At 53.2% G+C, this 12795-nt stretch overlaps 1 protein-coding gene across 1 annotated transcript in view; it reads right to left on the reverse strand.

The window, feature by feature from the left end:
• Positions 1 to 10166: 10166 nt before the first annotated feature.
• Positions 10167 to 12795, reverse strand: part of FOXA1 (forkhead box A1) — a 3689-nt gene continuing 1060 nt past the window's right edge. The window contains exon 2 of the mRNA XM_085301838.1: positions 10167 to 11429. Within this exon, the coding sequence (XP_085157964.1) occupies positions 10167 to 11429 (1263 nt within the window). The remainder of the gene's footprint in view (positions 11430 to 12795) is intronic.

Here is a 12795-nt window from a genome sequence, read left to right on the forward strand (position 1 = left end):
TTTTTTTTTAATGTAGATCTTTAATTTTCCAAGTATCCTGCCACGCTCATACTGGCTGGGGCGCGTTGCATGTGCCAAACCGCAAAGCTTACGGAGCACAGGTCCTTGCAGATGAGGAGACCTCGAGCCTGTGGCTTCTGCAGACTAAAGAGCTCTGTGTCTTGCCTGCATATTGACTACTTTCATGGGGTTTGGCGGCGATTTGCAGCTCAGTATTGAAAGGAGTTATTGATACTTCCAGGCGAGAACTGGGAAAACGACTTTTTCTTTTTCTTTTTTTTTTTTTTTCCTTTTTCTTTTTTCTTTTTAGCATAATGACAACTGATGCTTTCTCTTTGGTTGTCCCTCTTCTCTTTTATTCCTTACAAAAGTTGCTGGCATGGAAACAGGACTGTTGTACTTAACGACCTCGCAGACACGTGCAGTGTGTTTGTCGCAGTCTGGAGGATCTGACTCTACCCCAAACACGTATTGATTATTCGTTCTTAAATTGCCCGGTCACAAGCAATCTACCCGGCTGGTACAAATACCTTTCTTCTTCCGAAATTAAACCATTCTGAAAGGGAGTGACTCCTTTCCAYCTATGTCCTTCCTAATTAATGCACACTATAGCTTTTATTCTGTTCTAGCCTTTCTAGAAGGGAGACAACACATGCAATGGGAACTACATTTATGCCTTAGGAAACGCACTAATACACACTAACGTCTTGCATGCTACCTGAGACCAAAGTTGCTGTGAAAGCTGGTGGTGTCGCAGACCGAAGTGGACTCAAATCAGTAGGTATTCGCCAAAAGAGTTCAGGRCTGTTATGCGAAGAACCGTCACCATCAGACAATTTGTGAAAAATGCCATCTACATTCTCTATATATGAATTCCTGGATAAGTTCTAAAACTAAAATATACGTGTTTTCATCACATCAAGATGAGGTCGAAAACATATAGTTTTTCTAAGCTCTAAAAATCCGAGCAAGAGCCGAGAAAAGCTGGTTTCAAGGCTGCGGCTGCTGCGGCTGCTGTGGGGCGGCCCCGGGGTCTCCCCCTGCCACCGGCCATCCCCACGGTGGATTCGGGGCGAGTTTGGGTTAAACCCTCGGCTGAAGTAGGCTGAATGAGGAGGCAACCAGGTGAGCTGCGGAAATAAGGGGGCATCTCCCCCGGCCCCGCCGGGACGGAGGACGAGGGTCGGCCCGGGGCACCGCACCGCCAGCCCCCAGCAGCGCCTTTTCCGGCCGCTGGAAGAGAAAGGAGCTCTCCGTCCTCAGCCTGGGTGGGTTTTACTATTTCTACCCGAATTTGGCGTATTTCCATTGATTGCAAGAAAAAAAAAGAAAAAAAAAGAAAGAAACGGTGATCAACACGAGTGAAAATGATGCTTTGAAATCCACTTGCTTTTTTATTGGTTTCATTGGAAATACGGGCTGGTAAAAATGATATCCACAGAACTTCCTTCAGTCTCYGTTTGCTGAATCGTGATATTTTAAAATTTGAATTATGTCTAATTTGGCGACTCTCTTATGTTTATTTTTTACTTAGCACTGAATATTATTATACGCAACTTTTGGCCCAAGAAGAGATAAAAGGTGGGAAAACCTGGGCAGATTTAAAACCGAAAGAAATCCAGGGCAACTTAATGTCCCACTGGCCCATGGAGCTGGAGATGGTGCCATGGTGCCATGCCCTGCCTTTTGCTAGAAGGAACTTTGGCATGAAAGCAGGATCTTTGTTGCCTAGGAATTAAGTTGTTGCTGCTGCTTATTCCTTACCTGAACTCCTAAGCCTCTGTTTGTGCTACAGCACAAAGCAAATTATTTCCCAGAGACCAAAGAGCTCCCTTGTAACAATTAAAGTCTATTGTGTAAAAGTATAAATGGCAACACGGACCGTCCAGGAAAGCTGCTTTGTAAAACTTAATTTTTTGGACATTAAGTGCGTGTTCATTTAATGTACACTTTGGAGAAGTCATCGTGCACAGGGAGGTAAGCTGCGAACGCGCTGAAATGCCCAGTTAGCCCGTCAACGAAAATGCTCGGGCTACACAGACACCAGCGGGAAGAACATGAAGTTCGCGCCCATCTCTGCAGAAAACTGRGCGATTTTGCCACCGCTTTCCAAAGGAAAAGAGACATCTTTTTCTAGATTTTTTTTTTAATTCCTTAAACAAACAAACGCACCCCTCCCGAATAAAAACACCCCCTCCAAGGCACTTAACAAAGTGGGAAATATCCTGAAATCCTTGAACCTCGGACTCTGCTGAGGTCAGTGCAATCTCGGTCCACACTCATTGGGGAAAAAAAAAAAAAAAAAAAAAAAAGCGAGAGCACCCTTCCCTCCCAGGGAGTGTTTAAAAGGAGGAGCGCGGATCCGCGCAGACCGGTCCCGTCAAGGTCAGCTTTGCCTCGTGATCGGCGATCCTCCGGGGCTGGCAGAACCGCGCTCCCCTCCTTCCCTCTCTCCGCCGCGGCCCCGTGCGCCCCTTCCTCGGGCTCGGGGTCCCCGGGGCGGGTGCGGTGGCGGAGAGGCCCCCGGCGCCCGCCGCGGAGCTTGGCGCTGGGCAGGTGGGGGCAGATCCCCGGAGCGGCCTCGAGAGGCCTCTGGGTCACTGGTGCACCGGTTTTTTGCCGCCCTTAACGCACATGGGAAAGGGGAGGGGGGTGGGTCTGGCTCTCCAGCGCGCCTCACCGCGGCCGCGGAGCGGGGGCGGCGCCGGCAGCGCCCGCGCAGGGCCGCGGGATCCCTGCTCGCGCCCGCGATGCCTCCAGCCGCTCCTTGCCGCATTTTGCTTGGCTTTGAAAATTAGCCTGTTTGGATAACATCCGATGGAAAACATTTACGCTGGAAGCCAAACAGGCAAATATTTTAATCTCTCATATTAACACAGCGGTTTTCCAAACGGTTGATTTTTGCGCTCGATTATTTATTTATTTATGTGTGTGTTATTCATTCATTCGCTCCTTCCTTCCTTCATTCATTCGCTCCCTCATTCATTCATTCATCCGCCCGTGTTTTGCCCTCCACCGAGAAAGCTGAGGCCGACGGCAGCGCGGGCTGTTCCTGGCGTCCCTGGAGGCGCCGACGCCCGGCGGAGTTTGTTCGCACGCCCGATGCCCGAGACGGTGTTGGGGTGCGTGTGTGGGGCTGAGAGAGACCCCCCCTCCCCGCCCCGTCGCGTCTAGGACGCGCTTCGGCGTGCCCCGACGGTCCGCGGTGGCGGGAGGCGGTTCCCCGGCTTTGCTGGTGGCTGTTTCCCAGAGCTCGTCCCCGAGGTCAGCGGCGGGGCGCCCCGACGGCACCTCGGCCCGGCCCGGCGTCCCGGGGCCGGGGGGAGCCGGGCGGGTCCCGAGCGCCGGGGCAGCTGCCGGGGGTCTCGCCCGGCCCGGGGCCATCCCGAGGAGGGAAATGTCAAGCAGCGCTAACCTAGCCGGTGCCGTCTGGGCCGGCAAGGGGAGGAATGCGCACTCAGACCACCAACGTGCCTTGATCCGTACAATGCACCACTTAATACACTTCTGTAATTTAAACTGCTGGGGACCCCCTCCTTCCAAGCCGATTTTCGATATAGGTGTTTTCCCATTCCCCCCTTCCCCTTTGAAATGCCCCCGCCCCCCTAACCCCCCTGCTCCCTTTCTTCTGAGCCCCGCTCTCTAATTCTAGATGAGTATTACTTTGCTCTTTTCGTTGGCCAAGCACAATTGTGTTATTGGAGATAATGAATTCAATCCCCATCAAAGAGTATTAGGAGCGCCTCGGCCCTGTAGTGCCTTTTTTCAAACTGGGAATGAAAGGCAGGGAGAAAATTCTCCGGGTAGCCTCCGCGATGGCAGCTTTTGAAGTGAGGGGAGGCGGGCATTGTTGTTCACATTTTTGTCCATACGGCTGAAGAAAGACCGGCGGCTTTTGATGAGAAGATGAGAACCGCCTCGTAAGTTGAGCAACAAGTTAGACGGCAAAGTCTTACCGCTGCCTGCTGCCTGCGGATAACATATGTCCCGCATTAATAGCGGCTCAGGGGAACAATTGCCCGGGGGGGAGCTGTGCTGTGCACCGGCTAGCGGCTCTTCTCCCCCCCTTCCCTTCCTCTCTGCACCCYGATGCCCCCGACGGGGCTGTTTTTAAGGGAGCCTTGAGGAGATGCTGCTGCTCGGGGACGGCCCTGCCGGGGCCGTGCGGCGCGATGCTCCGGCTGCTGCCGCGCGTGTTTGGGGGCGACGCCACCTCCGCTTTCGAAGCTGGAGCCTTTCTCTATTATTTCCTTTACTAAACGTGGAGCCGGGGGCTTGGTTTTGTCGCACCGTTTTGTTACCCCCTTTCCATTTCATATAGCGCAGTGACTGACATACCTGTAGGTTGTAAAGTACTTCCTTAGATAAAGCTACCAGGCAGAGAAAAAGGAGCGGGGACAACGCTTGTTGGTCACGTCAGATAACCTTAGAACTAGAAAACTTGTTGCATACATTTGAATACGTTTGGGCAAGCTCTTATTCCAATCTCCTGCCCCGCAGTTCAAAGATTCCCCGCCCCCGGGGCTTTATTATGCTAAAGAGGTCATTACCAGGAGTCGCTATGGAGAGAGGCCGCTTTGCAGAGGGAGGCCCACCTCCTGGTTACCGCCGTGTTTACATTTTCCGCCGGTCATAACCAGAGGAAATGTGTGTTAGCAACCTGCCGGGCAGGCTCCGAGAAGAGAGCGGATAAAGAGGGAAAGATATTTCAGCAGTTGATTGCGAATGCAGATGGTTCACCGGGGAGCACTTAGCCGTGCGGGGCTCCGAGGCACTGTTTGCCCTAGAAATGGTTGCGGCAGGCGGGCTGGATCCTGCTCYCCGCGCAGGCGCCCGGGGCACAGGCTGTAGCCTCCGACGGCGGGGGCCAGCCCCGCGGGAGCACCCCCCGCGCCGGCCCTGCCTGCTGGCTGGCGAAGGGGGGGGGGCTCGCCCACCTGGGCGGGATGATGCGGGCGGGCTCGGCATCCCTTCGTCGCCCTGGGGTGTCCGAAGCGGGATGATTTTGCAAGCTGAAGTGCAGCCCTCCCCCCCTTCCTCCGGCCCCGTCCAGGGGCCGTCGCAAACCCGCAGCCGCGGCTCGGAGCGGCCGCGCGCGGGGGCCTCGGTGGGGGCTTGGCGGCGCCGGGAACACGCGGGGGCAACCCACACCCGAAGGCGGTAGCAGCGGCGGCAGCAGCAGCAGTAATAGCAGCAATAGCAATAATAGCAGTAATGGCAATAATAGCAGTATTGGCAATAACTCCCCTTCCGCGGGCAGCCCCGCTTTTGAGCACCGAGCGGGCACGCGGGGCTTCCGTGGGGAAAAAAAATTGATTACTGCTAATAAAGCGGTAGTGGCAAAATAACGAGGGGAAACGGCAAGGAGCTTTCCCTAAAAGAGTCCGTCCTGGCAAAACCCGGGTCACCAGCGCTCCCGCAGCAGAAACGGTTGCGAGAAACGGTTCTTTCAATGACTTAAGCTAAATAATTTGGGGACGGGAAGAAGCGAGGAGGTTGCAATTTTTCCTTAGAGCCAAATGGATCCTGTCGTGAGGCTACATGTGTTTTAAATCCTAATGACTGGAGACAAAGGTGAGGGCTGGCAGTCTGATCCGTCCAAAGTTCAAAGATCTGAAATCTCAATAAGTTTCTGTTTGAGGTGAAGGGGAGAAACACAAACACCACGGCACGGCTCGGGCCGGCAAGTCGCAGTGCTTGGGAGCGAAATGCGAGGTTATTTGCACTAATCTGTCCTTAACTGCTACTTTGTCACAATGGGCAGAATAATTAGTAGAAAATAACCGGGGAGAACAAAGGCAGGTTTTCTTCTTATCGCCTTCCATTTTCCAGTCTTCTCTTCCCTCAAATTGCTCTGCAGCTGAAAAGGACCTTTCGACCCTGCAAATTGCAGAAAATGTTCATTCTATTTTTATTAGTTATCATTCTGCATTTGCTAGTAGACTGAGGAGCCTGGGTTTGCATTAAGGGGGAAAATGACCCCTTTTACAATGCCGCCGTTGGCATTTCATTAATCAGACTAATTGCATTTTTATTTTAGCTATTAACCACTCTCCAATATTTCCTAGTACAATATTGCAGCGTGGGAGTTTCACGAAGACTTACGCGTACATTCCCTACCCCAGGCACTCTCTGCACGCTAGTCTGATACGATTGTCGCCTGGTCGTTGTGTGTTGCGTATATTTCCTCTCGTCTCCCATGGAAACAAATRCATATTAATTATATATATGTTAATAAATACAATATATTTACCTATATGCCTCCTGAGAGAGCTTTCCATCTCGTGTTTATAAGAGGATAAATTATTCCTTCACGGAWTCAAATGATCGACCTGAATGCACACCAAATRTGTGTATTTATCAGGTCTCTGTTTTTAAAATGAAATATCTTTTTTCAGAGTGATTAATCGCGTATACACACAGATATATGCCTAAAGCTCGTCTTATCGTAACTGAAAAGAAATATTACTACGTGCGTTGTTATCGCAATTAAGTGTTTTATCTACAATATCGCTGTAAAATTAAAACAAAGTCAATTGCTCTTTTAAAGGCTAGCTGGAGTTACAGCGAGGGAATTAATTTATTTCGGGTTTGTGTTGACGGACCAATAACCATTCGAGTATTCAACTTCTCCTCAACAATTCAAAATAATATTTGAAGCTAAGCCAAAGGCTGAAGTGTTTTGTTGTTTTTTTTCACCGTTCTTTTAGCATTTACTTGTATTTTATTTACACTACTATATTTCATGGAGAAGAAACGTCAGATTTTTTTTTTTTTTATCATCTTCTCATCCGGTAATTTTAAACAAATTCCTTGCAATAAATATTCTCCCTCCTATTGTTTTGCTACTGTAGATGTCAGTATTGCCCATTCGGACTCAGAAAACAGCCCGAGGGGATTTGTTGTTATTTTATTCCCCCCCCCCTTTTAATTTGGGTAAAGGAAATTGGTTTGATTGCACCGACTCGCCCGACCTCGGGAGAGAAAGTGCTCGGAGGAGGCGCAGCGCGGAGGGCGGCGCGGCTGCGTGTGCGCGGGGCGCCGCCGCCTCGACGGCAGCCGAGGGGCGAAGCCGCCGCGAATCGCGGTGACGGCCGGAGCCTGCGGCCCCCCGCGGCCCTGTCCCGCCGCCCCCCCGGGCATGGGCCGAGCCGTGGCCCCCCTGCCCTGCCCTCCCGCCCTGGAGAAAGCCGCGCGGAAGCAGCTCCCCTCCGCTCGCTACCGGGGGCGAGGGGTGCGCGCTCGCTTCTTACCCGGCCCCGCTGCCAGTTTATTTTTCCGCTACTGCTAAGGGCCCCGGATTAAAGCACCAGCACCGCTGCCACGAGTGGGACGGAAGAGAGGGCGCTTTCCTGCCCGCTGTTGACTTTCAAGTCTTAAACTAAGCACAGAAAGCTGCATCCGCTGCGAGAGGGACCTTCGCAGTCTAACACGAGTCTAACATCTCCCCCCTAGGGCGGGGGCCGCGGGAGCCTCCGCTCGCCTGCAACGGGGCAGGGAAGGAGCAAAATCTTGGTGGCGGGTGGCGATGGGCACGGGCGGGTCCGCGACAGGCTCCGCTCTTTATCTACGACAGGTTTGGAGCCGCGTCGGGTTGCTTAAACCCTTTAATTACCCGCGCCTCGAATATTTCCATTGCACCCGGCCGGGGCTCCTCAGCTGCTATGTGAAACCTGCTGCCTTATCGCGGTCGGTCGATTGATATTTTCTGTGTGCGAGCCCAAGGCATTAAATCAATGTCTCCGCTCCGAAGAGGMATATTCTCTGCAGAGCAGTCCGTGGAAGACAAGTGAAGTCCTGCTTGAAACGGGCTTCATCCTGTCCTGCTTCGCACGGAGCCGCCTCTGGCACAAGAAGAGGGACTTTAAATAGGATCCACCTGCCCGGACTTGGTGCCGAGCAACCTGGGGTTGCTCCTGGCTTCGAGGAGGGGTGGGGGAGAGGAGAAGTTTACTGGCAGATCCCCCCCAAAATTATCTCTCTCTATGTATTTATTTCTAGCGGGAGAAGGGGCGGCAGAGGCAGCAGCATCCCGGCGGCCGCAGCGCACACGCGCAGCGAGCCGCGCCCGCGCCGGCTCCCGCTGCAAGCCCGGCGCAGAGGGTCTGCAATAATTTCCTTCCCCTTTTCGCCGGGTAGTTGTCTTCTAGGAGTTTGGTTGGCGGTGAGATTTCGGAGGCGCTGGCTTATGTTATTTCATCTTAAAAAAAATGTCCCCCCCCCCTTAGTTAATCGCCGCTGTCGTTCAGGGGACAAAATTCTGCGAAAATGAGGAGCTTTGCGCAGCTCTTTCCCCGACGCCCTCGCAMGAGGGGGCCGAGCCGGCGGCGCTGCCCTCCGCTGTCGCCCCGTCGGGCGGGGACGGCGCTTGCGGGGCCGCGGGAAGCGGCGGCGCTCCCGCAGCGCGCAGACCCCGCGGCGCGCAGGGAAGGGCCCGTCTAACCCCGCAGAGCGCCGAGGAGGTCGCACAACCCGCCCGCGGCATTTTTATTTYCCCCCCTTGCGCGGTGAATTAAAAAAGATAAATCCGCCGCCGCTGGCGGAGCCTCGCTACATCCCGCAAGCAGAGGGGAAAGGTCCGCGCCCGCCGCTGCGGGCCCGGCGCTCCGCGCAGCCCGCGCAGCCCGCGCAGCGCTGCCGCAGGCGGCCGCCCGCCGCGGAGCCGGCCCGGCCCGCGGCGCAGGCTTTGCCGCGGAGGCGATTCCTCCTCACAGCCGCCCTTTGGGGGCTACGTGTCATTTACTGCACACGCCAGCGGTCTCCTTCCGCGGCACAAATAGAGAAAAAAATATATATTTTTTGGAAAGAAAACAGCAGAAATTCGTTCATTGTTAACATTTGATTTATTTAAATTCCTTAACTGCAAATGATCAAAACCATACTTCACGCCTTAAATTCTCAGTTATCGTTTTAAATCAAAATATTTTTTCAATTACAATCACATTTATAAAATTAACAAAATTTCTTAAATTCATGTGTAATTCTTTTTACTGTCATTTAAAGCAATTTCCAGCTGTAAAGAAAGAAAAAATATAAACCATGCAATAAATTAAGAACATTGAGACAGCGAACAGGAATAATAATAAAACCCRTCTGGCTATGCTAACACCGTGTAAAACTGTGGAAAGTGCATTAACACTGGATGAAACAAGCTATCAATGGCGATAATTAAACGGCCACAACAAATTTGGGGGGTGGAATTTATTAAGTTGCAGAAGGAGAGGGTGAAAGAGCTCCCCTCTTTTCCTTACATTGGTTTAATAGTCAATGCTTTCTGGGGGAAGAGAAGGACCTTGTTATACACAGATAGTTCTAGGTGGTATACAATGAAAAGACACTGAAATTAAATAAGCATGTCATCCACATGTTGAAGAGAGTTCCTGATGGATGGGAAGCTTCGGTAACAGATGGGAAGGAAAACAAAAATACCCAACTGGCTGTGACCTCTTGTGACTTTACACTACATCCCAAGGCAGGTAACACTTGGAAAAAAAAGGAAAATAAGGGTCGCATCCTGCACTCCAAAGCTCCGGTTGGTYCCCTCGGGAGTGCAGGATCCGACCCACAGCATCTGGGTGTACGCGGGTTGTACTAGCCGAAGGTTTATTTTGCAAGTATCAAAAGGATGATCCTAGAAAGTAAATAGTCCTCTTGTTGCTTAGAGATTTTCTTAGTGTTTTGCTACTTCACAGCAGTATTGTCCTTCAAAGCCTTTTTAATTAAAAAAAGCCTTAAACGTCTACTCACTTCTTCATCTCCGTATTGTTAAAGTATTGCCACATACCTGTAAACTTACATGAGATTATAGAGCACAGAAAGGGAGAGGGGGGCTGGGGCCGAGGTGGAAAGCACAAACGAGTAGTTTACAAGCTTAACAATTTTTTCTTCTTTTCCATAACATCCTGCAAAGGCTATAGGGGTCTCCGGGGAGGAGGCGGCGGGGGTATGTACAGGAGGGCCGCGGTCAGCTTTGCAGGTGGAGGATAACAACACACAACGCGTTGCGAGACAGCTCTAGAGTAACAGTCCTTGGCACACAGCGTGCGCAGCCGCATCGGTTTGTGGCGGAGAGAGGGAAAGGGGGCAGAGAGAGGAGGAGCGGGGGGAAGCCGAGGAGCGGAGGGGGAGAGGAGAGGGGCTCGCCGGCGGGCGCGCGGGCCGGAGAGCTACGAGGTGTTTAGCACGGGTCTGGAATACACACCTTGGTAGTAGGAGGGCTCCAGGGCCGAGGGCTCGATGCTGCTCCGGCCCGCCATGGAGGCGCTGCCCAGGGGCAGCCCGCCGGGCAGGCTCGCCCCGTAGGAGGAATATTGCAGCGCCTGCTCATAGGCTTTGAAGTCCAGCTTGTGCTGCTGTTCCGAGGAGGACATGAGGTTGTTGATGGAAAAGGGGTGGTTGAAGGAGTAGTGGGGGTCCCCTTTGAGGTGCAGCTGGGGTTCGTGGGCTAAGGAGTGAGGGGGGTGTGGGACGGAGGCCAAGGCGGGGACGGAGCTGATGGTAGAGGAAGCGGCCGAGGCCGAGGTCTTTAGCTCCGTGCTCGATCCGCTGTGGTCCATAGACTGGGGGCTGGCGGACGGGTTGGAGCTGGAGAGGGAGGTCGCAGTGTCCAGCTGCGCCGGTTTATTGTGGCCTCTGTGCAGGGGGGAATTAGAGCTGGAACTGGAGGCCCCGGCCTGATCTTTCCTGCCCTCCTGAGGGGTTTTGCTGTTGGCCGGCTTCTCGCACTTGAACCGCTTTTGCCGGCGGAGGTAGCAGCCATTTTCAAACATGTTGCCAGAGTCRGGGTGCAGGGTCCAGTAGGAGCCCTTGCCGGGCTTGTCGGGAGAGCGGGCCACCTTGACGAAGCAGTCGTTGAAGGAGAGCGAGTGGCGGATGCTGTTCTGCCAGCGCTGCTGGTTCTGCCGGTAGTAGGGGAAGAGGTCCATGATCCACTGGTAGATCTCACTCAGCGTCAGCATCTTGCTGGGYGCCTGCTGGATGGCCATGGTGATGAGGGAGATGTAGGAGTAGGGCGGCTTGGCGTGGGGGTAGCTCCGCTTGAAGGTCTTAGCGTCCCGTGTCCTGCCGAGGTTGGACTGCGTGTAGGCCATGGGGCTCATGCAGGGGTTCATGCTGCTGTAGGGGCTGAGCCCGTTCATGGGGGCCGGCTGGGCCGACATGGCGTTGATGCCGCCTGGGCTCAGCGCCGTGCCCATGGTGGCCACGCCAGCCGGCATGCCGTTCACCGGGCCGGTGGAGCCTGCCGGCATGCCGGCCACAGCACCGGGGCTCAGCCCGGCCCCCAGCCCCGTGTTGGCGTAGGACATGTTGAAGGAGCTGGAGGTCATGTTGCCGCTCGTCGTCATGGTGTTCATGGTCATGTAGGTGTTCATGGTGTTCATGGAGCCCAGCCCCGAGTTCATGTTGCTCACGGGCACCGAGGAATAGGCCTAGGCAGTGAGACGGAGAGAGGATATTAGGAGAGAGAGGGGCAGGYGGGGTCCCCGTGGCTCCAAGCTCCTGGCTGGGGCCGGATCCTGCCCTCAGCTGGGGCCGGTGCCGCAGGAAGAGCCGACCCTGCCTGCCCCAGCAAAATTCGCGCCTAGCAAAATTCTCCCCCAGTGACACCTTTGGCTTCTTCGACACTCATGAAAGCGCTTCCCAAAATCCCCACGGACGGGCCGCTGGTGGGATAAAAACGCTAATTTATATTTATACTTATTTATAAATATCACACTGCCGAGAGACTGCTCGGACCAAACACACTCCAGGTTTACCGTTGGGCCCAGGGCTTCTGCCCGCTGTGGCGGGCTCACCGAGGTGCCAGGGACAACCTTCCCTCCCGAGATCCGAGATTCCCACACCTCTGCAGACCCTCGCTACGGGCTGGGTCAGCCCCAGGAGAAGGTTTTCTTCATGGATACTCCAGCGGTTTTACACGTTTGGTGTCCCACCTTGCTATCTAAATATCAAAACTCCGCGTAATATCRAAAATTATGGACATACCCTCTCTGTGCCAAGACAAAATTCATCTGCCCGAGCTTTCTCAGCAATAATATCACACACTCCCCTCTCCACTGCGGATTTCAATTTCTTTTTTTGCACAAGGTATGATAGTGTCGTCACAAAAAAACGAAACAGCTCCGGGCCGCGCACTTTATCCGCGGAAAAGCTTCCCACTTCTACGCATTTTCTATCAAGTCAATCTTTCATTTAAACTTAGGAAAACTTTCTGGAAGTGCAAAAAGCCAAAACTTTCCATGCCCTTGATTTTTTTTTATTATCACCTAATGTGCCCAGTTTGCAGCACCCTTATTCCTAACAGAACTGYTACAAAATCCAGAGCGAGAGCCGGAAAGTGTGCTTCCCACCACGGCTTCTGGTTTAATGGGAGAGGAAACCACCTCGCAGATATATTCCGATTTACCTCGAACAAAGGCAAAACGACTAAGGAAAGGACGTTCAGCGACGGTTAAAAAAAATGTAATATTTGGTAGTATTTACTACAAATTCTACGGGCTTATAAATACGATTTTAATTGAATAGTGATCAGCTGAGGTCGTAGAGCGGGGATGGGTTCCCCACACGCCGTCTGCGCTATGTTTTAAATTAAATAGAGGGGGACGAGAAAAGATTGAAACCGAAAAACAGCGAAGGAGAGGGTCGCTCAGCTCCGTGCTCGTGGGTACTGAGGGCGGCGAGGGTAAGTGAGCGTGGGAGCGACGCGGTGGTTTAGCTGGCCCCTATTTGCGCTTTAGCGGCCTTTTCGCTGCCACACGGGGTGCGGCGGGGGCGATCGGTGGCGGCTGCGCGCCC

The sequence above is a fragment of the Rhea americana genome, unplaced genomic scaffold, assembly GCF_003343005.1.
Source record: "Rhea americana isolate MKP2758 unplaced genomic scaffold, rheAme1 scaffold_18, whole genome shotgun sequence".
NCBI classification, from domain to species: Eukaryota; Metazoa; Chordata; class Aves; order Rheiformes; family Rheidae; genus Rhea; species Rhea americana.